This window comes from Amphibalanus amphitrite, unplaced genomic scaffold (assembly GCF_019059575.1).
Source record: "Amphibalanus amphitrite isolate SeventyFive unplaced genomic scaffold, NRLGWU_Aamphi_draft 001335F_arrow, whole genome shotgun sequence".
Taxonomy (NCBI): Eukaryota; Metazoa; Arthropoda; class Thecostraca; order Balanomorpha; family Balanidae; genus Amphibalanus; species Amphibalanus amphitrite.
In genome coordinates this window covers 1-25,428 of record NW_024882828.1, presented here as the reverse complement: position 1 = coordinate 25,428, position 25,428 = coordinate 1, and the positions used below count along the sequence as shown (strand labels likewise).

At 45.4% G+C, this 25,428-nt stretch overlaps 2 protein-coding genes across 2 annotated transcripts; one reads left to right on the top strand and one right to left on the bottom strand.

The window, feature by feature from the left end:
* The first annotated feature begins 8,366 nt into the window (after window positions 1-8,366).
* LOC122372248 (myosin-2 essential light chain-like) lies at window positions 8,367-11,935 on the top strand. Its single transcript, XM_043349194.1, has 5 exons — window positions 8,367-8,536; window positions 9,524-9,551; window positions 9,831-9,971; window positions 10,273-10,437; window positions 11,018-11,935. Exons 1-5 carry the CDS (start codon window positions 8,528-8,530, stop codon window positions 11,122-11,124), a joined length of 450 nt encoding a protein of 149 aa, XP_043205129.1. The 5' UTR covers window positions 8,367-8,527; the 3' UTR covers window positions 11,125-11,935.
* A 1,441-nt stretch (window positions 11,936-13,376) lies between these two features.
* LOC122372247 (heparan sulfate 2-O-sulfotransferase pipe-like) lies at window positions 13,377-17,427 on the bottom strand. The gene is made up of 3 exons (XM_043349193.1): window positions 17,289-17,427; window positions 15,683-15,846; window positions 13,377-15,427 (listed from the first exon to the last, which is right to left on the bottom strand). Exons 1-3 carry the CDS (start codon window positions 17,402-17,404, stop codon window positions 15,264-15,266), a joined length of 444 nt encoding a protein of 147 aa, XP_043205128.1. The 5' UTR covers window positions 17,405-17,427; the 3' UTR covers window positions 13,377-15,263.
* Between the last annotated feature and the right edge of the window lie 8,001 nt (window positions 17,428-25,428).

The following is a 25,428-nucleotide window of genomic DNA, read 5'->3' as shown; positions in this document are numbered from 1 at the left end:
TCTAACTCGGCTCCTGGGCCACGTAGCGACACGCGGTAAGCGACAATCGAAGGAACGTCCAAAATAAGAACGAAACACTTCAGTCATTTTTTTGGGTCAGGTCAAAGGTCAGGTCACCAGAGGTCACCAAAGGTAAGATGTTGACTATTTCAACATTTTGGAAACTGCCGACGGCTATCTCGGGAACCGATAGAGCTACAGCGCTGCGGAAAAGCGTATTCGATAGCCCTTTTACAGACCTTTCTGAGTATAGTCCTCAGATTTGACCCCAAGTCAACGGTTTAGCCTCCAGAGGGCAAAAGCTCCAAAAATAGCCGTTTTTACGAAAAGCGTTTTTTTTTTTTGGCAATAACTTGTGACTCAAAAGAGCAATGACATTACTTTTGCCAGCATCGTGCTCCTCTCGTCGAGACGCGTCGAATTAACTATAATTTGACCTTGAAAGGTCAACTGGAAAATTTGACCAAAGGTCAAGGTCATGACCTGACCGGAAAAGGTCATGTTGCAGATCAGTCGATTCGCGACGTCGAGCCGAACACATCTAAGGTGTTTTCAGCGCTCTAGCATGCCTCTATCAGAAGTTATTAGCGAAAAACTGTTAGATTCTGTTCGTGACCTGAGATGACATTGGGGACTTAACCCACGACCGCCTGGGGGGTCGGATCCGACCCCCCTCCGTTTTTCTTAACCCGCACCCCACTGGGGTCTGCGTATAACACGCCCTACTGGGGGGGGGGGCTATTCATAGCCCCCCCCCCTCCTAACTCCGAAACTACTGGGCCGATCGTCAAAATTCAAACGGCGTCTGATAGCCCCGGAAAAACTGTCGAGCGAAACCTAATTTCATTGACCTCAAGATCACCGATGACGTCACAGGTCAGGTCAAAGTAAAAATTATTAGCATTTTGCTTGTTCACGTTTTGGGCTCTGGTCGCCGTCTTACAAGTCAGATCAGGCTCATTTTTTGATCACACACTCGTGAGCAGATGCTCTAGATACCCCGAGGGTACAAAACTTGTACTTTGATTTTCAGGTCAAGGTCAGGTCATCACAGGTCACGAAAATATTATATCATGCGTCGGTCACGTGACACATGTTTTATGGTCCATTTAGGCCAGAGATTTCGAATGTGATGTCGTCTGTGTCATTCGAGGTCATTTTGAGTCGAATTTAGCTGAGGTCAGGTCACTTTCAGGTGAAAAAAGGTCAAATTTTGAAGTTAAAATTTTTCAACAAAAAAGGTGTCTATTGGATGCAGTTTGAGCTCAGGAACACGATGGTGCTATTTATATTGGCTTACGATGTCAAATACGTGCTGAAAAATTGATTTGAAAAATTAATAATTGTGAATTTTTTGCAATAATGCGTAAAACTTGGTCATTTTTGAAGATATTTAGCTAAAACTTGCTACAGTTAGTCATAATAATGCGTTCTATCACATATATTCCGGTTTTTCCGAAAAGTCAAAAACTTTTTGAATAAAATGTAAAAATATAAATTTTGGATTTCATTATATCAAATTTTCGAAATTTTCAAAATTTCGAAAATCCGAGATAGCAGTTTGATAGCACAGTCTATTCTCAGTCCTCTCATGCAAAGAAATTGGATCTAGCTTAAAAACTGAGCTCTTGGGAGCGATTGCCGTGGTTCAATGTTTTGCGTCGAAATCGGCCGAACATGACGTCACTCTGACGTCATTTCCGGCCGACCTATGGTAGCTACGAAGTTAAAATTTTGACACAAGGTGTCAAACTGATGCAGCCAAAGGTACTGAAAGTTTGGCGTCGATACGTCAAGCGGTTTGGAAGTTATTGCAGAAAAACGGGAGGGGGCTATAAATAGCCCTCCCAGTGGGGCGCGGTCAAAAGGTCAAAACATCGCAAAACACAAAAGTTATTACAATAGTCACGTGGGTGTCGGGAAATGTCACAGGTGCGTCAGATTTGTGACTGGGGCTTTACTTTCAAACATCGGGTCTACCTGTTTCTTATAGGTATCTTGGTTCAAACACCCTCCCCCCCGGTCCGGCGCGGGTTAACCCTCGCCCTGGCAGGGGGGGGGGGGGTCGATGCGACCCCCCCTAAGGTTTTTCGAAGATAGCGTAAAAACGGCGGCGCGCAGCGCCACCAAATTTGGCACAGCCTATGGGGCAACCTTTTTACATATGACCTGAACATTTCAGGTCCGGGTGACCTTGGGTCAGGTCACCAGGTCAGAAAACCGGTACAAGGTCATGGTCAAATTTCAATTTTCTTTTTGCACCTGTCCAACTCACAGTTTTGGACTGATTTCCTTCAAACTTTCAGGATGTGCTAAGTTTACCGAGTTGTATAACATATAGTTCGTTTTTTATGAGGTCACTGACCTGAGGTCAGTTAGAGGTCATTACGTCGTAATGTTAAGCCTATGGGAAAATACTAAATTCGGAAAATACTGGAGATATCCGCTTCGTTCTATCACTTTTGTGCTTTGAAACCACAGTACTTAACAGCAGGTCACTTGGTGCTTCTTTGTTTGGTGTACTTATCCATGGGTCAGGTCAAATAAGGTCAACTGAGGTCAAATGACGTTTTTGCCAATAACTTGGCACATAATGACGCTAGAGCTTAAAAATGGTATCATTGTGTTCCTGGTGATCAGCCGAATCGAATGATATGCGATATGATGCAATTTGGTTAACTTGAACTTAATTTATTAATTTAAGTTTACTTAAAATTTAAGAACAACTTTAAGTACACTTAAGCAAGCTAAAAAGTATATCATTCGACCCGCCTTGACGTGCTGAGTTCACTGGTGCTTTTCTTTTTGCTCTATCTTAATTAGATCAAAAGTTATCAGCGAAAAACGTTTGACCTGTTTTAGCGAAATTTTTACATTTATACCCCCCAAAACCCCCCTAAATATTGACCTAGAGCAACCAAATTTGCACAGGGGCGAGAACTCCAGGGGACCCACCTACTCACCAAATTTGGTGTTTCTAGGCAATTTCTAGGTGCCATAGGAGCCAATCGCGAGGGGGGGTCGCATCGACCCCCCCCCCCTGCCAGGCCGTGTTATGAAAAATGCCCTGCCAGGGCGAGGGTTAACCCGCGCCCTGGTGGGGTCTGTTTATAACGCGACCTGGTGGGGGGGGGGCTATTTTTTGCCCCCCCTCGTATCTCCGAAACTACTGGACGGATCCGCAAAATTCAAACGGCGTTCGAAAGGCCTGTCAAATTTGTCGACGGAAACCAAATTTCATTGACCTCAGGGTCACCGATGACGTCACAGGTCAGGTCAAAGATGACATGTTTCACCGTTCACGGGTCTTCTAGGGAATGCGCTATAACACCGAGGAAAACGCATTTTGTCGAGAATCAGCGGTAGGGCGTCAGTTGCCTAGTGGATATGTTGCTATTAGAGGTCACTGGCAATACCAGGTCAGGTCACAAGTCAGGTCACCAAGGGTCACAGGTCAGGTCACATGAGCCCAACTTTACTAAGGTTGTGTGATACATGTTTTATGGCCAATTTTTCATTTCCAACTCAATGGTGTTGGTTATAAGACTATCAGGTACGGCTTAGGTCACTTTCTGGTGAAGTTCAGGTCAAGGTCAGGTCAAGGTCAGGCCAAAAAAGGTCAAATTTTAAAGTTGATAGTTTTGCATAAAATGGGTATTGAGATGCAGCTCGTCACGGGGAGTCTAATGGTGGTCTTTGTTTTGCGCTACGGGGTCTAGAATTGCTAAAAATTGAGTTTGAAAATTTGACGTCATCAATTTTGAACAGTTTTTTCGCTATAACTTCGCCAAAAAAGCGGTACCAATCTCAAATTTGGTATGTGGATGGAAAGCGGTAAGGACTATCACATATATTCCGGTTTTTGCGAAATTTAAAAAACTTTTTGGATTTTTCGATGATTTTATCAAAAAAATCTATTTTTTGATTTTTGGGGGTCAAAATCCAAAAATTTCAAAAATCCGAGATAGCAGTTTTGTAGCCCTGTCTAATCTACAGCTTTTATGTCTTTATCGTTTTTCTGCATATTTGCAAACCTATAGGCCTGACAGCTCTTCCCGCGAAACCCTTTTTTGGGTCGAAAACGGCAGAACATGACGTCACTCTGACGTCATTTCCGGCCAACCTATCATAGCCTTTGGAAAAAATTTTTGGTCACAATGTGTAAAATTGATGTCTGGGAGGGTACTGAAAGTTTGGTGACGATCGGCGCAGCGGTTCTGGAGATATATTGAAAAGTCTGGAGGGGGGGCAAAAAATAGCCCCCCCCACCAGGTCGCGGGTTAAATTAAGAATGGTGATGGTACCCAGCTCGACCGGCGTACACAAGTAAGACCTCAGGTACTTTATCATTTTATGAAATTCGGACTGATCAGAGACCGGTGGGCAAGGGCGGCGCCACAGGGGAGGGGACGGAGGGACTTCTTCTCCCAGTCCACGGAGTGGACTGTGGAGGGTTATCCCCTCCCGTTTTGTCGGGGCTTTCGGTCGGTCGGCTTCTAAATGCCTTTTTCAAATTCAAACACACAATAGGAAACTCCGTAAAGCCAACAATTTCTATGCCTGCAACAGAAGCGGCGGAACACCTTCAATTAACCCGCGCGGGGCTGGGGGGGGGGTAAATTTTACCCACCCTCGCGAATTTTTGCAATAACTCAAAAACGCCGGCGCGCAGCGCCGCCAAACTTTCAGTACTGTTACATTGGATCCCGTTGGGTGAGAAACCAGTTGAAGAATGATATGAGGTGTATTCCGACCCCGGGAATAACAACTGCGGAACAAATATAAATGCGAAACAAATACTTAGCTGTCACACGTTGTCCAGTACAGTACTCACTAGTCCGCTCGGCGCCCCGAGCAGCGCGGGTGGAGACAAACACTCCGCTCGGTCACCGAGGCAGAGCGGCGCAAGCCCCGCGAGAGCCACTCAGCTCGGTCGCCCGAGGCTGGGTGGTACGAGCCACGCGGCAGACACTCAGCTCGGCGCTCCGAGGCAAAGTGTCCGCGGTCGCACTGTACTCGGTACCCGAGGCCCAGAGCGAGCCGCCCGGCCGCGCTCCCCGCACACGACTGCCCAGCCGCCGCGGCGCGCGACCCGAGGTCGACCACGGCCGGTCACGTGACCGGTTTAGAGCGGCGGAATTAGACCTGGCGGATGCGGCGCGGCAACATAACCGAATACCTACAGAATGCACCGAACACAGGTTTAACTAGGACAACACATTGTGCTGCATTACTTACATTAATGCAACACAACAGTACCTTTTCCTACATCAATTTGACACGTTCTCTGAAAATTTGAGCGAAATCTGTCGGAAAATTTTTGAGAAATTGACGTTTTAGTGACGTCATGTTCGCCATTTTCGCCTCAACGGCAAAATTTCAAACGCCGCTAATATCTTCATTTTTAAAGGAATCAAGAAGTAACAAAAAGGTTATACGTAATTCTACCTTGTCTATGAAATGGCTATCTCGGTTTTTTGAAAATTTTGGATTTTGGCCAACATTTAAAAAAAACTAACTTTTTTGGGAAAATAATTATAAAATCCAAAATTTTGAGTGTATCGAAAAAAACGGAATATATGTCAGAGATGTGGTTTATGTGCACCTATATATCAATTTTTAGAAGAATCGGTTCAAAAATGTGGGAGTTATTAAAAATTTCATGACGTCACGAAACACAAATTTTTTGAAAAAAAAATGATTTTTTTTGGAAGTTCTAGACCTCATACGGAAACAAAAATAGCACCATTCGATTCGCCGTGAAAAACTGCATCAGATAGACACCTTTTTAGGCCTTAACCCGCGCCCCACTGGGGGGGGGGCTATTTATAGCCCCCCCCCCTCCCGTTTTTCTGCAATAACTTCCAAACCGCTTGACGTATCGACGCCAAACTTTCAGTACCTTCGGCTGCATCAATTTGACACCTTGTGTCAAAATTTTAACTTCGTAGCTACCATAGGTCGGCCGGAAATGACGTCAGAGTGACGTCATGTTCGGCCGATTTCGACGCAAAACATTGAACCACGGCAATCGCTCCCAAGAGCTCAGTTTTTAAGCTAGATCCAATTTCTTTGCATGAGAGGACTCAGAATAGACTGCGCTATCAAACTGCTATCTCGGATTTTCGAAATTTTGAAAATTTCGAAAATTTGATATAATGAAATCCAAAATTTATATTTTTACATTTTTTTCAAAAAGTTTTTGACTTTTCGAAAAAACCGGAATATATGTGATAGAACGCAGTATTATGACTAACTCTAGCAAGTTTTAGCTAAATATCTTCAAAAATGGCCAAGTTTTACTCATTATTGCAAAAAATTCACAATTATTAATTTTTCAAATCAATTTTTCAGCACGTATTTGACATCGTACGCCAATATAAATAGCACCATCGTGTTCCTGAGCTCAAACAGCATCCAATAGACACCTTTTTTTGTTGAAAAATTTTAACTTCAAAATTTGACCTTTTTTGACCTGAAAGTGACCTGACCTAAGCTAAATTCGACTCAAAATGACCTCGAATGACACAGACGACATCACATTCGAAATCTCTGGCCTAAATGGACCATAAAACATGTGTCACGTGACCGACGCATGATATAATATTTTCGTGACCTGTGATGACCTGACCTTGACCTGAAAATCAAAGTACAAGTTTGGTACCCTCGGGGTATCTAGAGCATCTGTTCACGAGTGTGTGATCCAAAAATGAGCCTGATCTGACTTGTAAGACGGCGACCAGAGCCCAAAACGTGAACAAGCAAAATGCTAATAATTTTTACTTTGACCTGACCTGTGACGTCATCGGTGACCTCGAGGTCAATGAAATTAGGTTTCGCTCGACAGTTTTTCCGGGGCTATCAGACGCCGTTTGAATTTTGACGATCGGCCCAGTAGTTTCGGAGTTAGGAGGGGGGGGGGGGGCTATGAATAGCCCCCCCCCAGTAGGGCGTGTTATACGCAGACCCCAGTGGGGCGCGGGTTAACAACCAACTTCACAATTTGACCTCACTTGACCTGACCTTGACCTGACCTCGACCTGAAATTCATCCAGATGTGGTCCATATCACCTATTGAGTGTGCCTATTGACTTCTATGAATAAAATGACCCATAAAACATGTGTCGTAGGTACATGCCCTTTTCTATATTTTGTTTTTGGTGACCTGACCTGACCTGATCTGACCTTGACCTTGACCTCTGAATGATACTGTATGTAGCGAATATTGTCTTGGTAGCCTAAGAACACGTTTTGGGCAATCAGTCTCAGTCCATTCTTCGGCAACTACGGTGCAAGGCCGATACTGTAGAAACTTGCAATTTGTACCCTTGACCTGACCTTGACCTTGACCTCAAGGCTCAAACTTTAAATTAAGTACATGTTTTTAGTTGTTCGTGATAAGATCTTTCGATTGGCGTTTGAATTTTCCAAATCGGACCATTAGTTCGGGAGATAACAGGGGGGGGGGGGGGTAAAATTTACCCACCCCCAGCCCCGCGCGTTCGGCTGGAGACCCCAGCCCCGCGCGGGTTAAGGGGGCACTGCCGACTTTTGGTCCCATCTTTCCATGCAACGCCCATAGGGCTAAGGTTAACCCGCGCCCTGATGGGGGGGGGGGGGGGCACGGTGCCTCGGTGCCCTCCCTGTTCCGCCGCCTATGCCCCAAAACCCCCCTAAATATTGACCTAGAGCAACCAAATTCGCACAGGGGCGAGAAATCCAGGGGGCCCACCTTCTTACGAAATTTGGTGTTTCTAGGTGCCAACTGCCATAGGAGCCAATCGCGAGGGGGGTCATATCAACCCCCCTCCCCCGCCAGGCCGTGTGAAAAATGCCCTGCCAGAGCGAGGGTTAAGGTTTGCAGTGGAATAGTGCTATTCTTTTTAACAGCAATCGTCTCCAAGGCGTCAGATTGGCTGCAATACTGATTTTGAAGTTTTGGATTAGTTTTGTCGGGTCAATGATGTCATAGCTGCGTTTCCCTTTTCGACAAACGAGCAAATGCTTCCGAGATTATTCCAGGCCGAAAATGGTAATTGCGCTCACCAAAGAACACATGACTGTAATGAATCATCGCTTGTGTAATGAATTGAATCAATGAAATATAAACTATGCAGGCTTTAGATTAGAAACGCCAGGAAAATACTAGATACCTACCAAAGTGACACTGGACAGTGAATGTGCGGCAAGCTAGGCCAATTTTAAGTATTCATGTGAGTAATTGAACAAAACAATGCAATAATCTTACCCAAGCTGTTCACACCTACCCAAATTAATATCTAATTCTCTCCAAAAAATGATAATCTTTACGATGACTGGTAATGACGTAATAAGCATTTTTGACTGACATCCAATGCTCGACAGACAGTAAAAGACATAACCTTGATGAAGATTAGGGAGTGGTCATAAACCGTTGTTGTTCGTCGCATTGCGAATACGTTGTATTTTGAGACGGGTGTGGTGTTTGTTGCCTGAACTGGAAACTCTAACTTGTTTGCTTCCTTTTTAGCATACAACATCAAAAGTTATGAAAATGGTAAGCATCTTAGCTAAGTGACATTGTATTCATTTTCTTCCATTTTGCACTAAGTTACTTCTCAAAGTCCTTGAGTCAAAGGACAAAGTTTGATTTGATTTTGTTTTTATTTTTTGGATGCTTTGCATCTAGACTATGGGTTTGTTCCCGTCGCTCCTCTAACCTCCTCCAAGCTCCTCTAACCTCCTCTCGTTTAAAAAAATCGTTCCCGTCGCTCCTCCAAGCTCATCTTGATTTCACATCTCACCACCACTATTTGCCTCCTCCCTCATCCAAAACGAAAGTTGGTTTTTTGGAGGAGGCTCTTGCGTAGACATATTTGGCGCACGTAATACAAATGTGAATTTTTTATAAATGAGATTTGAGGGAAGTGGAATTGATTTTAGTGATCGATGAGGATGGGATATCTTTTAATAGTAATGCTCGATATAAATATATGGTTATTTTATTAGAAAGAGATTGTTAACTTTAAATTACTGTTTGCGCGCCATAAATCGCCGACCGTTACAACCCGCAAACAGCTGATTTCCTCGCAAAAATGTTCCCGTGGCTCCTCTGAAACGGCTCTCCTCCAAGCTCATCCAACCTCATCCGAGATTTTTTGGGAGGAGCGACGGGAACAGACCCTATAGTTTTCAGAAGCTCATCATGAGTATTCAAATATATAAAGTATTGCCTTTCCCCATTAATTTCCTCGGCAAGCTGCTGGCTCCCACTATCTGGAGGAAAAGCTTAAAAGAGATCTTATATTGAACAAAGAAATGCAGGTTTCCAGAATGTTAAATAGCTCATATCAACATCTATTTTTTTCTTTCTTTAAAAACACCATCAGCATTGAAGGATTTTTGGACCTGTAGGCTGCTGATGCCATTTTGTGAACATTCTAAGACCTTAGCCTTGCTTATAGGCCTATTGGTGTCCTGAAATAAGCATAGACTTATCACCTGTGGATTATTGTGTCATTGAAATTGAATTCATTTGTTTCAGGCTACCTACAATGAAGACCAGATTGCTGGTGAGTGGTCTGGCATTTTCTGTGTTGAATGTGTAAACCATCAAATGGATTGCTACTGTTTCTTTTGAGAGCAGCTACAATTGATAATAAAAGGTGTGCTGGCAAAGTATGTGAATAAGGATTCTAACTCATTCAAAATCTTGAGATGCAACCAGAGACGGGCACCATTACCAAAATTTTGAAACCACTTCTGCTTGCCTAATTCCACTATCTTGACTCTGGACTGGTTGGACATCCCGGTCGCTAGTCCTACCCCACAGCATCATACCGTTTTTACAGAGTTCCAGGAGGCCTTCCAGATTTTTGACAACAAAGGTGATGGTCAGATTCACGTGGCACAGATTGGCGACGTGCTGCGCGCGCTCGGCCAGAACCCGACAGAGGCCGAGGTGAAGAAACTCTGCCAGTCTCACAGGCCAGGTGAGTCCACCAGCTGGTGCCAACTGAGTTCATTTGGGAAGGAAGAAGTCAGAAGTGTGATTTCCTAACATGAGACTTTGTAGAGACACAGTTTTTGCAGCTGTGATTCCTCGCTAGATAGCTTAGGAATGGAGCTAGAGGAAGATGTTGGAGCATCCCACAAACTCCAGCTGACATGGAACACCAGCTATCAAGTGAGACAGCAAGCTTTCTGCAGTCGGGGCATGAGAAGGTGGATTGATCCAAAGACTGGTGGGTCGTGTGCAGGTAGTGACCAACTTTTGTGGTCCCCTTTCTCCAGAGGACCGGATCAACTTCGAGGTGTTCCTGCCCATCATGCAGACCATCACTAAGCAGAAGTCGGCCGACACTGCCGACGACTTTATCGAGGGTCTGCGCCACTTTGACAAGGAGGGCAACGGCTACATCTCGTCGGCCGAGCTTCGCCACCTGCTGACCACGCTCGGTGAGTGACGGGATAGGGGCTGGCGGGAGGACTTTGGGATGAGGGTGGGAGATGCGTCTTAGCCCTGAGCTCGGCTTGCATCACAGCAGCTGGGATGAGGAACATGACCGAGCGTGCTTTTTTGCGCTCTCTTGGGCATAGGTTTTAACAATGACTATTTGTTTTGACCGGTCACGAAAATTCCCAGACACTCACGCTATAACTTATAGCCGTCCTCGCTTCTACTTCTGTCATGCGACAGCAGGCAATGGCTTTCGGTCACTTTGGGTCATCTCCAGGTCACGTGGTACCGTTTCTGTCTTACAAAGAGGCGTTCGCTGGCATTGTTCAGCGTTATCCGACGGTTATCAACGTAGTTATCATTGGTTTGGTGTGGTATATATTTTTACCGACAGTATTTACTGTCATAGTTTGACGGTGGAAGGTTGTCTGACGTTAATCAGACGTTTTGACGTTGGCCTGAGCTGTCTGGCGTTGCCTGGGTATTTGCCGTTGGCCTTGTAGGTACGTACATACCGGCGTAGTCTGACGTCGTCTCGGTACCGACGCTACCTATCTGACGTCCGGGTCGGGCCCGCAGGTGAGAAACTCTCCGATGAGGAGGTCGAACAGCTGATGACCGGCCACGAGGACTCGCAGGGCAATGTCAACTACGAGGAGTTTGTGCACTCGGTGCTGAGTGGATAGGGAGTGACGCGGTCACTCTGCCGCATTACCGGAATTTGTCGAGACCCGTCCTTCCGCGCAAGTGTCAATGCTGCTGCTTTCATACCGAGAAACCCGCGTTTGCTGCTGTAGTGGTGGTTCCGTGGACGAACTGGCGAAGTGGTAACTTTTTGAATGGCGTCGGGACCGCTCTTCACCAATATTTGCCTTTTTTGGTACCTAAGGACGATGTGGTTACGAACTAAGATAAGTTATTGCAAAGCGTTATCTGGTCATTGCCAGTAAATGAGGTTCTTTGTATCACCCGCACATTTTTTTCATGAGTTGACGACAGTCCATGATAATGTAAACCGTCGGCTGTCGGGTTTCTCGTCAGCTACCGTTAGCCGTGCCTAGATTCGGTCCCCGTTGACGGCTCGTTTGAGGATTCGCTGCCTGTTCTTCCGGCTATGCAACGACCTGCAGCTGGGTATATCGCGGACTATGGACACTGTCACACCGCTCCAGCGGCCGTGGCTCGGATCAAATCAGCGAACACCGGCCGGACGGTCCGGCCTGTATCGACTAACACGAGTGAGGTATTTATTGTCCGGTAAGGGGCGGTGCCCGGTGCCCGCCGATGCCGCCGCCGGTGATGCGCGCTGGTGGCCCGGCTGTGGCGCGTGCCCTCCCTCCAGAGCGCCGCCCAGCGCAGGACACGCGGCGATCCGGATACATTCCTGCGCTGTGGCCACCAGTAGCACTGCTGTGTTGTTCAACTAATCATTTTATATTACCGCCTCGCGATCTTTTCGTGTAGGGTGCGTGAAATTCAAATATACTTTTTTAGATCGATATTGTTTACGAGTACATCGAAAAGTACATCTACCAATGCTGAATAAGGTTCCATCGCTGGGTATTGACTAAGCAACTCGCTGCCACGAATCGCATGCGATGTGCGTGCCTTTCAAGGAGCGGACGGTGGTTGGAAGATGAGGCCATTAGCGGTCTCTACCTACCAGACGCCTCGGTCCGTCTGCCGTCAGCCCCCGCCCCCTGTCTCCACTCCCACTGTCGGCCGATACAGACGTTCCTATTGAACCGGGATATAGTCCTCTATGATAAACTCCTATCGTCTCCCGGCGGGCAACGCTTCGAGGTGGGGCCGACCGGACGCCGGGGGGGGGGGGGGCTATCAGCTGATAGCTCTCGTCAGCTCTTAGGCTCTCACTGATAAAGCTACTATCAGTAGAGCCTGGGACGCGACAGTAGGGTTAGCAGGTGCAAATTGGGTGAATGTTGAGCGAACCCAGTATAGGATAGCTTTCCAATGCAGGAAGACAATGGTCTGATATGAATTGTAGCGTTGGGATAGAATGTTTAAATGAAAATTCAGTTTGTTCTGCTAAGAATGTTTATCAAAAGACTTGTTTGTCAGCGCAAACATCGCTATTTGCTCCTTAAAAAAAGAATATTCATCTCTTCTAACCGTTCCGTTCATTGCTTACACATCGCACACGGCTCTGCCCTTCTCCCGGTGTTCGACAAAGCCTCGCCCGTCCCGTGCCGTCGCTGCGGCTCCGTTCCCAGTTTTTCTCTGCTCCACGCTCCGAGTTTCACCGGGCCGGCGGATGTCGCGGCCCGCGTGCCGACCCGGCCTGACCCGCTGACTCAGCCGCCGCTCACCGGCCGCCGCTCACATGACCATATACGGCCATCGGGCGGCGCGGGCTTGTCGATGGCGTCAGCGCCGTGCACCCGAGCTGCAGGTGTACCGACAACAGTGTGCACCGAAACGGCAGCCATCCGCGCGGTGCTGTTGATTTATGCTAATGACGACCATCCTGTGTTACTGCTCTAGCTTGTGCATTCTTATACCTAGATTCTGACCATTAGCACTAGCAGTGTGTCTTCGGCCTGGCCCTACCTAAGTTTTGTTTTGCAAATATTTGTATTTCAATTTTTAGTTCGATTTATGGTCATATTTTCATCATATTGTGTTAAAAGTTCAAACCTAAACCACTCAGGGCGTCATTATGAATAACATATTTGCATGCTGCTTATTGCTTACGCAAAATCACCCCAATAAGTTTGTAAGTCTTAAATATACAAGCGTCCAAAGTTGAAGACGTGGCAAAGTTACCCCTGTTTACAGTACCTATTTTGCGGAAACCAACAAGTATCTCAAAAGCCAAATGACTGAGGTCAGAGGCGGGGGTGTCCACTGGCGCGGGTTTCTTTTCACTAGTAGTTGGGTGCGTAGGTACTGCGTTGGTGCTTAACGTTTCGCAGTAAACAACATCACCAGTTTATTGAAACATAATTGCTCATTCCACCCCGCACGTCCAATTCGTTCAATGAATCCCGATACAAACAAAAAAAAAAAAATCACCGCTATCAAATATCGACTGAATGCACCTATTATCACATCGCAAATTTCTGGCCTTGATACATATACCTAACTACACATACAAAAGGCATGCATATTCCATAATGCATATTGAAAGTTCTTCGATAAACAACCAAGGCCGCCTCAATCTATCTACATCTTCAGCTCGTCGTTACTCGGTTGAACAATGTCAGAGCCTGCTTTGAAGGTTGCCGTTGGAGCAGGCTGCACCACGGGCCCGTGGGGGGGGGGGGGGCATGTAACCCTTTGAGCGCGATATAGATGAATGCATGCACGCACAAGCTCGCGGCCCCCCATCGAGCTAAACACGACGCCGGGACGACCAGAAGAACCCGACCGCTCGGTCGCCGTTTTTAGATCTGTCTCGCTTTCAGCTCGCAGTCCAACCACCTCACATCCAAAACCCAGCCTAATTACAATGCATATGCCACCCTGTCTTATTATAACCTGCGCACAACATAACTGTCATCAAAAAGTGTTTGTCCGCTAGGATGACATGATATTGGAAATTATATAACCAGTAAAACGCCTTTTGGGCGAAGAACGAGCGAGCGAGATAGTGAGCCCTGCACGTGCAGAAGGGCGAGAGGGTACTTCCAACGGGCTTGTGCAAAGCACCCTTCTAACTGGTCGCTAGCGGTGTGCCAAATTTGAACGCAATCGGCCCAGCCGTTCCTGAGATCTGGAAGCGGCATTCTGCACGTGCGCACGTGCAGACGGGGTCCAAAATGACTTTTGCACGGCACCCTACTAACCGGTCCCCAACCGTGTACCAAATTTGAGCGCAATCGGCCCAGCCGTTCTCGAGATCTGGAAACGCCCCCTGCACGTGCGCACGTGCAGTAGCACCCTAACCGCAACACATGGGAATGCATTGCCTGGTGGGTGCCTACCTGTATGCCAAGTTTCAGCGAAATCGCCCCAGTAATTACCGAGTTACTGAAATGGGAACAAATTTGGCACCTCTTATTGTTGTATTTTGCACGTGCAGTGGGGGTCACTCACATAGATGAAGAGTATCCGACCTTTGGTAGAAGGGATGCAGCTACCCTATAAAAATGACCGCAAGACAATCGCTCAAGCCGCTGCTGAGATATGGGCCTCTCAAAATCATTAATTTTGCAAAACTGCTTGAACACCCTTGACTTTTCACGTGGCACGTGCCACGGCGGTCACTGAGATGTATCAAAAGTAGTCAATTACGGGGTAGAAGGGATGGGGCTACCCAGCAAAAAAGACCGCAGGTCATTCGGTTCAGCGGTTGCTGAGATATAAGCCTCTCAAAAGCGTTACAGGCCGGGCCGGGCCGGGCCGGGCCGGGCCGGGCCGGGCCGGGCCGGGCCGCTCATACTGAGATTTTTCCGTTATATTGAAAAGACTTCGCTTCGCTCGCTGCGCTCGCTCGCTCGTAATGATCGCTGACTAGCGGTGAAAACGACGCATGGCGACGTAATTATCGCAGCCTTATTGACAGCATTATTACAACACATTGCGTGACACCGATTCCCGTCTATGCCATGTCTGACATTGCCTATATACATAGTAGCTACTAGTTATATCATTGGCTGAGTTTCCGCACTCACAAATGAGGCCGCCTGGCCCCTACCTGCAGCTTTTTACGTGGCCGTTATCAAAAATTATCACATCGTAGGCAGGAAAGGATGGCCATATGAGCAGACGATATACGGTAGCACCTCGACCCTAATGCTGCGATAATGCAGCCGTAGTAGTGCTCACGGAGCCACTCAGTCCCCACGCTGCGACAACACAACTAAGACTTGGCTCCTGGAGGTACGCGGCCCCCTATGCTGCGGTACTGCAGGTAGAGTCGCTGCTCGGCGAACCTGTAGAGTTCGATATCAGCCCAAAGGCGACTCGCCAGCTCCTCTTCTACAGCCGCTGTGGCCGGTTCGTGCTGGTTCGTGTTCGATTTCACTGAAATAAAGTCCGGCATCGGGTTATTCTGCTTCGAAAACCTTTAAAAGACTAAATACATTTTGTTCGACAGTTCTCTTTCACAATGAATATTAGTCGTGAGTTAAATGATAAAAAAACATAATAGTATACACATTGCACACTGCACAGGTATACACTATGCGCGGTATATAGAAGACTGCAATGCCTATAATGTAGTGTCATAACCTGTGGAGGGCTATTCGAGAGGAAAGTCCAAGGAACTACTATGCTTACAGGGAGACTTGCCAAATAGTTTGACAGCATTTCGGAAGTACATAGGCACGAAGGCTTGAAAGACTTGCAGAGATCTGTCCAGTGTCTCTAAGATGCCCACGACCGCGTACTTCTTCTCCAGGTTCTCAAGTGCCCTCTGCAGGGCTACCCTGTTGTTGAACTCCCTGAAAACAAGGCGACTTGTTACTGGCAATGTGTTGAATCGGGCATTCTATAGAATGCCTAACAAATGCCATAGTGTAATAAATAACTATTTTATTTTACTGCACTATGGAAAACTGAGCTATATATTACACTATGGAAATGCGCGCATCTTTCCATCTTAGGAGTGTATACGGTGTACTTGTATAGTGTATAAGATTAAAATACCAAAATCAAAGGAGGCATTGTGTCCCGGTGTCCCGGTGCCCCCCACCCCCTCCCGTTCCGCCGCCTATGCGTATAATTTAGCTTTTTGAAGAAATCGTGCTAAAACGGCCTAGAGTGTTCATCGATGTGTGTTCAATCACATATATTCCAGCTTTTTTCTTGAAAAGTCAAAGACCTGTATGAAAATATTGCAAACATACATTTTTTTTATTTGTAAAATTAATTGTTTTCAATATTTTAAACATTTTGAAAATCCGAGATAATAGTTCGATAGGACTTTGTATTCTCAGTCCTCTAATGCAAATAAATAGAATCTAGCCCAAAAGCTAAGCTCTTGAGAGCCATTGTCGTAGTTTAATGTTTTGCATTGAAATCGGTCGAACATGACGTCACTTTGACGTCATTTCCGGCCGATCTGTGGTACAAAATTTGTGTTTTAACATAAGATGTCGAAGTGATGCAGCTGAAGGTACCTATGTACTGAGAGTTTTGTGTTGATAAGTCCAGTGGTTTAGAAAATATCACAGAAAATGACAGGGGGGGGGGGCTGAAAATAGCCCCCACCCAGTGGGACGTGGTTTAAGGAAAACTTTTAAACTTCCTTATGCGCCAGTTCTTTTTTTTTTGCTGATACTTCAATCGTTTTCTGCCTGCATTCATACTGATGTCAAATTATGTCGTCAATAATAGAATATAAGTCCTTAGCTAACTATAATTGGTTTCATCATATTTCATCCGTATAATATGCATATACCCGAAGAGTCATTAAACCAATACCTTATTCGCATCGCCAGTAAACAATATACCTAATTAGGTCGCAAAAAAGGAACAACCTCCCTAGTTGCGTTTTTGCAAGAGGTTGCAAGATCTCAAATTTTGACGTTATGGCGAAGGGTACCTACGTACAAACTGAGAATGATTATGTGTAGAAAAATGTTAAGAATAATAAAAGACTTTCGCAGTGTAAATCAACCGACAGGCTGTGATGCAGCGGGGTTTAAGCATAGGGGGTTGTTAATCGGAGCATTTACGCTAAATGCCAACATTTACCTATCTACCTACACTGACTGTTCACCTACAGGGCATAATTACGTCGTCAATGTTCATTGCTCGCCTGCATACATACAGGGCATAATTATTTGCTCATCTCCCCACCTGCACACCCACAGAAAATAATATGTACTCATTTTGTCATCCGCATACAAACAGGACATTATTATTTGCGCATTGCTCTCACCTGCATACCGGCTCGTGGCCGCAAAAGAAGGACGTCATGGGTTGAAACACCTCATTACCCTTGGGGCCCTTATGAAGGTATGTGTCTGTCATTGCGCATTCAGGGTCGCCGCTCATAACGCACTCATTCAAGCTCTTGTTGAACCTGAAAACAGAAAATCTGTTATTGAATTGAAGTGGTCGATTGTTCAAGACGGGACATTAGCATGATATTAACATGTATTTGTGTTTGTTCTTTCTGTGTAGGATTATAACTATTAACCCTCGCCCTGGCAGGGGGGGGGGTCGATGCGACCCCCCCCTAAGGTTTTTCGAAGATAGCGTAAAAACGGCGGCGCTGCCAAATTTGGCACAGCCTATGGGGCAACCTTTTTACATATGACCTGAAAATTTCAGGTCCGGGTGACCTTGGGTCAGGTCACCAGGTTAGAAAAACCGGTACAAGGTCATGGTCAAATTTCAATTTTCTTTTTGCACCTGTCCAACTCACAGTTTTGGACTGATTTCCTTCAAACTTTCAGGATGTACTAAGTTCACCGAGTTGTATAACATATATTCCGTTCTTTTTTTGGGGTCACTGACCTGAGGTCAGTTAGAGGTCATTACGTCGTAATGTTAAGCCTATGGGAAAATACTAAATTCGGAAAATACTGGAGATATCCGCTTCGTTCTATCACTTTTGTGCTTTGAAACCACAGTACTTAACAGCAGGTCACTTGGTGCTTCTTTGTTTGGTGTACTTATCCATGGGTCAGGTCAAAAATGAGGTCAACTGAGGTCAAATGACGTTTTCGCCAATAACTTGGCACATAATGACGCTAGAGCTTAAAAAATGGTATCATTGTGTTCCTGGTGATCAGCCGAATCGAATGATATGCGATATGATGCAATTTGGTTAACTTGAACTTAATTTATTAATTTAAGTTTACTTAAAATTTAAGAAAAACTTTAAATACACTTAAGCAAGCTAAAAAGTACATCATTCGACGCGCCTTGACGTGCTGAGTTCACTGGTGCTTTTCTTTTTGCTCTATCTTAATTAGATCAAAAGTTATAAGCGAAAAACTTTTGACCTGTTTTTAGCGAAATTTTTACATTTATACCCCACAAAACCCCCCTAAATACTGACCTAGAGCAACCAAATTTGCACAGGGGCGAGAACTCCAGGGGGCCCACCTACCTACCAAATTCGGTGTTTCTAGGTGCCATAGGAGCCAATCGCGAGGGGGGGGGGGTCGCATCGACCCCCCCCCCCCCTGCCAGGCCGTGTTATGAAAAATGCCCTGCCAGGGCGAGGGTTAAGTTTTACCCTCGCCCCGCTGGGGGTCCTTGATTTCCAGTGCTGGGGGGGGGGGGGGGGTTGAACACCTCCCCCCTCTACTACTCGGCTCTTGGGCCACGTAGCGATACGCGGAAGGCGGTGTTTGAAAGAGCGTAACAAATAATGACGAAATTACTCCAGTCATGTTTTGTCAGGTCAAAGGTGAGGTCACCAGAGGTCATTGAAGGCAAAAGCTCGTCGCATTCCAGGTCGAAGATCGACAATTGTGAAGAAGCCATCGCATAACTCGGAAACCAATAGAGCATACAGCGCCGCGCAAAAGGGCATTATTATAATTTTCTTCACAGGTATCGTGAATAACTTTCATAGTGGTGTGGACAGTTAACACGCGCACTGCAGGGGGGGGGGTTGTTTTCAACCCCCCCTGTGGTTTTTCGCAAATCGCGAGAAAACGGCGGCGCGTAGCGCCGCCAAATTTTGCATACCTGTTCTCCCAACTTTTGCACACCTTGAGTAAAAATTTTGACCCCAGGTGACCTATGGTCAGGTCACCAGGTCAGGTCAAGTGACCTTACCTCGAAACGTAAATTTCGAAGTTTGCAATCCCACCAAGCCCACAGTTGTTGAGATATGATCTTGAAACCCACAGGAAATAGTAAAGTCATCACGAGCTACAACTTGTTTATCTCGGAATTTTTATATCGATGACCTAAGGTCAGGTCATTTTTGCGACCGGCCCATTATAAGTCAATGGGAGAAATTTTAACTTACTCTGAATGCCATCCTATGACTTCAATACGCTCAGGATCATAGTATTACAGGTCCCTGTTGGTGATTTCACCGAAACATATCACTTATGACCTTTGGAAGGTGATCTCCAGGTCATCTTAGGTCACCTGAGGTCACCAGCGGTTTTTCTTCAATAACTTGAGATTGGATAGAGATAGAGACTCCGTTCGACGTTTATCGTGTTTTTCTCGTCAATGCGGATCGAATGATATGCAACATGACCTATTTCGGTCAGGTCATGACCTTGACCTGAGGTCAAATTTTCAACTTGACCTTTCGAGGTCATATTATATATCATTCGATGCGCCTTGACGAGCTAAGAACGATGGCGTTCGAATCGATCCTCTGTCTTGTGTGCAAGACAAGTTATTCAAGAAAAACTACCGCGAAATTCCTGTTGTGAAAATCGTAACATTTTGTCTTCGGTGACCTCTGGTGACCTCGTTTTTGACCTGACCCAAAAATGATCTTTGTATTTCTTGTAGATCTCATCTCAACCTATCCAACGCCGTTTACCGCTTGTCGCTACGTTGCGCCGTTTTCGAGATCTCAGGGGGGGGGGTTGTTTTCAACCCCCCCCCCCTGCAGTTCGTGTTCGGCTCAGACCCGCTGCAGTGCGCGTGTTAACCTAACAAATATGGCACTTGTTTAGTGTAACGAGAGTCGAACATTCCTTCCGCATGGGCGGTCGGGCGGGCCGAGAGTGCCGGGTCTGCGAGCCGTTAATGGTCATTACATGGCACACGGACACGCTTCTGAGTGTGTCTGACTTTGGTCCATAGGAAGACTGAGCTGTGTGATTGCGCCTTTTCGTCGGTTGTGGGAGACGCATATTAAAGGGACCCTCCCACCTTCAAAAAAGTTTATGAATTGGCATGAAAGTGATGTCGCTCGGTTCAGAAAGAGCAAAAACGAATATCTATCAAATTTCACCGAAAAATATTCACCGGTTTTCAAGATATTAGACTTTTACTTTTGTTTACTTTTTGGGATCTCCGCTGTTCCTAGCGACTTTATTTGGAAGCAATAGTTTGGCAGCTGAAAGTGCGGCACTTGTTGCGCGCAAAGCAGCATATACCACCGCGTGCTACAAAACGTTTTAGTCAAACATTTAAAAATCGTTAGATATCTGCGCTGACGTCACACATTCAGGGGGGTATTCCTATGCATTAGCCCCTCTGAATCAAAATGCTGCAATTTTGAAATTCAATATTTCCGATTTAAGGCATTTCTCGATGTTGTGAGTGCCGAAACCGGTAATTGTGAGCCAGGGACCCCATTTTGGCTATCTCAACTCAAATCTAATGTTAAGGTGGGAGGGTCCCTTTAATATTTGAGAATATTTTTTTCGCTACATTCTGTTCTTTTGCGTTCAGCGACACGAGCGTTTTTACAAAAACGCAAGTTTTTAAAAGGCCACCGAACGATTTTTCCTTAAAAAATACATTTTTGGAATCAGCTCACCGTCAGCTTCCGAATGGTACCTTTGTTTGTTTGTTTTTGTTTTGTTTTGTTGGGTTAGGCCCTTTCGGTCCAATTAGACCATTTCAGAGCCGGGAGGATGATAGGATTTAGAGGGAGACATTGGTCTGGGCAGGCACCCTAGTGAGTCGCCGGGGCTGAGCCCGTCCAGAGGACAGTCCACCCAGCCCCAAGGCACTCACTGCACCCGGCTACGGGGTGCGCTCCCTCGGGAGCAGCGGTGCCGCTCCAAGGGAGCAGCCCGCATGAGATAAAGTTGCCTGTCCAGCCCGGAGTGGGGTTGCGGCGTGGAGGAGAAGGATTTCAGTATCCTGAGGATAGAAGCACGGAACGGTGTGCGAATGGTACCTATGGATGATGATGTAAATAATAAACCAAACTATTACAAATGCATTCAAATATATTCAAAAAGACACACAAAGCTTTCGGTTCATGGAACCTTGATCACTGTGCAAATGAGTATAACAATCGCTGTAACCGTCTAAAAATTCTTTGAAATTAATCAGCCGCGTGTTTTCTTCTTCTGCTGGTCTACCACCGATTTTGCTGCCATTGACGACCATGTGATGAATCCGCTCCTACTGTTAAACGTATCACGTGTGATGATGTGGGCTGCTTCCAGGACCTTCCTTGTACCTTTCTTTATATTGTTTTCTAATATCTTCGTACCGTCCCAGTCAGGTAAGTGGTTATACTTTTCTATATGCAGTACTATTGCATTTGATGTTCGGTGAAATTTTACATCGCTTCTGTGCTCCTTCAAACGAACTTCCACCCCTCTTCCCGTCTCCCCAACGTACGTTCTTTGGCACCCTTTGCATGGTATTTCGTAAACTACACTTTTTTCATCACTGGTATCTTTTTTGGTTTCATGGTGCTTGACTAAATCTTGAGTTTTCTTTCCTGTTACTGTAGCTACTTTGATATCTGACTTTTCAAGTGCTCTTACTATGATATCAATATTTTTCGAATTTGGGACCGAAATCCATCTCTTTCTTTTGTTGGCCTTTCTTCTCGTGTCATCTTCGTGTGCTTTGTTCGCACGTTGTTCGTCTCTTCTGTTGGCATCGTCGCCGTTTGCTTGGTTCGCGCGTCGTTCCTGTCTTCTGTCGGTCTCATCTTCGTGTGCTTGGTTCGTACGTTGTTCGAGTCTTCTGTTGGTGTCATCGTTTTGCGCTTGGTTCGTTTCTTGTTCGTATCTTCTGTTTTGTTCGTTTCTTCGATTTTTGATTTTTTCGGCTTTTTCTTTTTGTTTGATTAAAAATCCTCTGGGATATTTCAGTTTTTCGAACGAAGTATAAATATGATTGAACTCTTCCTGAATGAATTCATCGCTGCAGATTCTTAGCGCTCTGAGAAAGAAACCGATAACTATTCCGCTTTTCGTCCTTTGACTGTGTGCTGAGTAAAAGTGCACATAATCCTCTTTGTTTGTCGGTTTTCTGTGGACTTTGAATTTGAAGCCTGAGGCTGATTTTACGATGCATGTATCTAAAAACGCCATCTTTTCATCTTGTTCTTCTTCAACTGTAAATTGTATGTTTGGATGAACAGCATTCAGTTTGTTCAGCGTTTCAGAAATGTCAATTTCTTTCGGAATGATTGCTAGTACGTCGTCTACGTATCTAAGCCAAGTAGAGTCGTCACCAATAATTTTGAGAAAATGCTCTTCTTCGAGTACTTCCATAAAAAGACATGCTGCTACTGGGCTTAATGGGGACCCCATTGCAAGCCCACTGTGTTGGACGTATTCATTTCCTTTGTATGAAAAGCAGTTGAATTTCATGCATATTTTGATAAGTTCTAGGTAGTCGTTTTTCGGAAGAGGTAGTTCGTCGTCGGCCATGCGTTCGACTACTTTTCCTATCGCCTCTAATGCATCGTCAACTGGGACATTTGTGAATAAAGACTTAACGTCAAAACTTGCGATCTTTTTGTCACTTACGTCTGTCACTTCACTAATTTTGTCCATCATCTCCGACGTGTTCTTGATGTGGGTGTCACTTATGGAACCAAGAGATCTAGAAAGAGGTTTGGCTAGCACTTTGGCTAGCCTGTGAGGTGCGCTTCCGATTCCAGACGTTATAGGTCGCATCGGCATCCCTTCTTTGTGGACTTTTGGTAAGCCTTTCATTTTAGGTAGAGTTGGCGCTTCTTCGAGTAAATGGTACAGTTTCTTTCCTCGTTCTGATTTTTTAAGGATTTTTCTCACATTTTTGTTGAAACTTTCTCCTTGGGTTTTGCCGTGCCCTGGTTTCATCTTTCTGTAGCTTGTTTCATCATCGAGCATTTCTTCCATTTTCTCGCCGTACTTTTTCGTGTCCATGATTATTATTCCCCCTCCTTTGTCCGCTTGTGTCACAACTATGTTTTTATCGTTAGCCAACTCTTTCAAGGCTTTCATGTACCTTCTTGGTAAATAGCTTGGCTCATTGTCTGCTAAGGCCTTGCAACAGGTTAGTACGCCTTGAATAAAGCCCTTATCAGCATCACTTTCGTTGAATTTATAGTTACGTTCAATGTGTTCTGCCAATGTATACCTATCTTTACCAGAATCGAACTTGAGTCCCAGCGCAAGAGCTTCTTTTTCATCGTCTGTGAGTTGTCGGGATGATAAGTTTCGCACAATGTCGATGTTTCCGGCGTCTTTCCATTTGCTGTTCTTGCAGAGATCGTTCAGTTTTCTTTGTAGACGTTTTTGTTGTTCGTTGTTCATTCGTTTCAGCTTCGCTTCGTGTGTCTTCGTCAGTCGTATCCCTCTTCTTTGTTCGTTTAAAATATATATATTATCTTTGATTTCAGTGCATGATACGTAGACGACGTACTAGCAATCATTCCGAAAGAAATTGACATTTCTGAAACGCTGAACAAACTGAATGCTGTTCATCCAAACATACAATTTACAGTTGAAGAAGAACAAGATGAAAAGATGGCGTTTTTAGATACATGCATCGTAAAATCAGCCTCAGGCTTCAAATTCAAAGTCCACAGAAAACCGACAAACAAAGAGGATTATGTGCACTTTTACTCAGCACACAGTCAAAGGACGAAAAGCGGAATAGTTATCGGTTTCTTTCTCAGAGCGCTAAGAATCTGCAGCGATGAATTCATTCAGGAAGAGTTCAATCATATTTATACTTCGTTCGAAAAACTGAAATATCCCAGAGGATTTTTAATCAAACAAAAAGAAAAAGCCGAAAAAATCAAAAATCGAAGAAACGAACAAAACAGAAGATACGAACAAGAAACGAACCAAGCGCAAAACGATGACACCAACAGAAGACTCGAACAACGTACGAACCAAGCACACGAAGATGAGACCGACAGAAGACAGGAACGACGCGCGAACCAAGCAAACGGCGACGATGCCAACAGAAGAGACGAACAACGTGCGAACAAAGCACACGAAGATGACACGAGAAGAAAGGCCAACAAAAGAAAGAGATGGATTTCGGTCCCAAATTCGAAAAATATTGATATCATAGTAAGAGCACTTGAAAAGTCAGATATCAAAGTAGCTACAGTAACAGGAAAGAAAACTCAAGATTTAGTCAAGCACCATGAAACCAAAAAAGATACCAGTGATGAAAAAAGTGTAGTTTACGAAATACCATGCAAAGGGTGCCAAAGAACGTACGTTGGGGAGACGGGAAGAGGGGTGGAAGTTCGTTTGAAGGAGCACAGAAGCGATGTAAAATTTCACCGAACATCAAATGCAATAGTACTGCATATAGAAAAGTATAACCACTTACCTGACTGGGACGGTACGAAGATATTAGAAAACAATATAAAGAAAGGTACAAGGAAGGTCCTGGAAGCAGCCCACATCATCACACGTGATACGTTTAACAGTAGGAGCGGATTCATCACATGGTCGTCAATGGCAGCAAAATCGGTGGTAGACCAGCAGAAGAAGAAAACACGCGGCTGATTAATTTCAAAGAATTTTTAGACGGTTACAGCGATTGTTATACTCATTTGCACAGTGATCAAGGTTCCATGAACCGAAAGCTTTGTGTGTCTTTTTGAATATATTTGAATGCATTTGTAATAGTTTGGTTTATTATTTACATCATCATCCAACCTGTCATGGATACTCAACAATGGTACCTATATTTAGTTTCTTTTGAGCATGAAATGACCTTCCGACGAACCGTGATGTACCGTGGCAGACAGCGAGCAAGAATGGCCCCGGCTATAGTGCTGCCTCGGGTGGCATGCGAGGTAACCACTACTATTGAGCTGCTCCCGCCAGGTGGCAGCTGCAGTGGGATGGAGTGCATTCGGGTTTGGTAGAATGTGCTATTTTCACTACTCAGTTCACAGTCGCAATAGTCTACCAGTACTGCTTGTGATTTCAAAACACGTCGAAAAGCTTAGAGTGAACATTCCACCTTAACCCTTGCCGGTGGAGGGGGGGGGGGGGGCGGGTGCCGCCCCCCCCCCCATAAGGTTTTTTCGCGATAGCTCCGAACACGCCGGCGATAGAGAGCTGAAACTTCGTATACCTGACCCTTGATTCAAGCCGGATCTTTTGACACCAACCGCATTTGCGGGTCAGGTCACTGACCTATGACGTCATAAGTGA

Excerpts from the sequence above, each read along its gene's own strand:
- LOC122372248 (XM_043349194.1), top strand. Across the intron at positions 9,972-10,272 it reads CTGCCAGTCTCACAGGCCAG|AGGACCGGATCAACTTCGAG; the intron begins GTGAGTCCACCA and ends CCCTTTCTCCAG. Across the intron at positions 10,438-11,017 it reads CCACCTGCTGACCACGCTCG|GTGAGAAACTCTCCGATGAG; the intron begins GTGAGTGACGGG and ends TCGGGCCCGCAG.
- LOC122372247 (XM_043349193.1), bottom strand. The coding sequence starts at position 17,404 with ATGAGCGGCGACCCTGAATGCGCAATGACAGACACATACCTTCATAAG. Across the intron at positions 15,847-17,288 it reads GGCCACGAGCCGGTATGCAG|GGAGTTCAACAACAGGGTAG; the intron begins GTGAGAGCAATG and ends CCTTGTTTTCAG. Across the intron at positions 15,428-15,682 it reads ACTATTTGGCAAGTCTCCCT|TGAAATCGAACACGAACCAG; the intron begins GTAAGCATAGTA and ends ACTTTATTTCAG.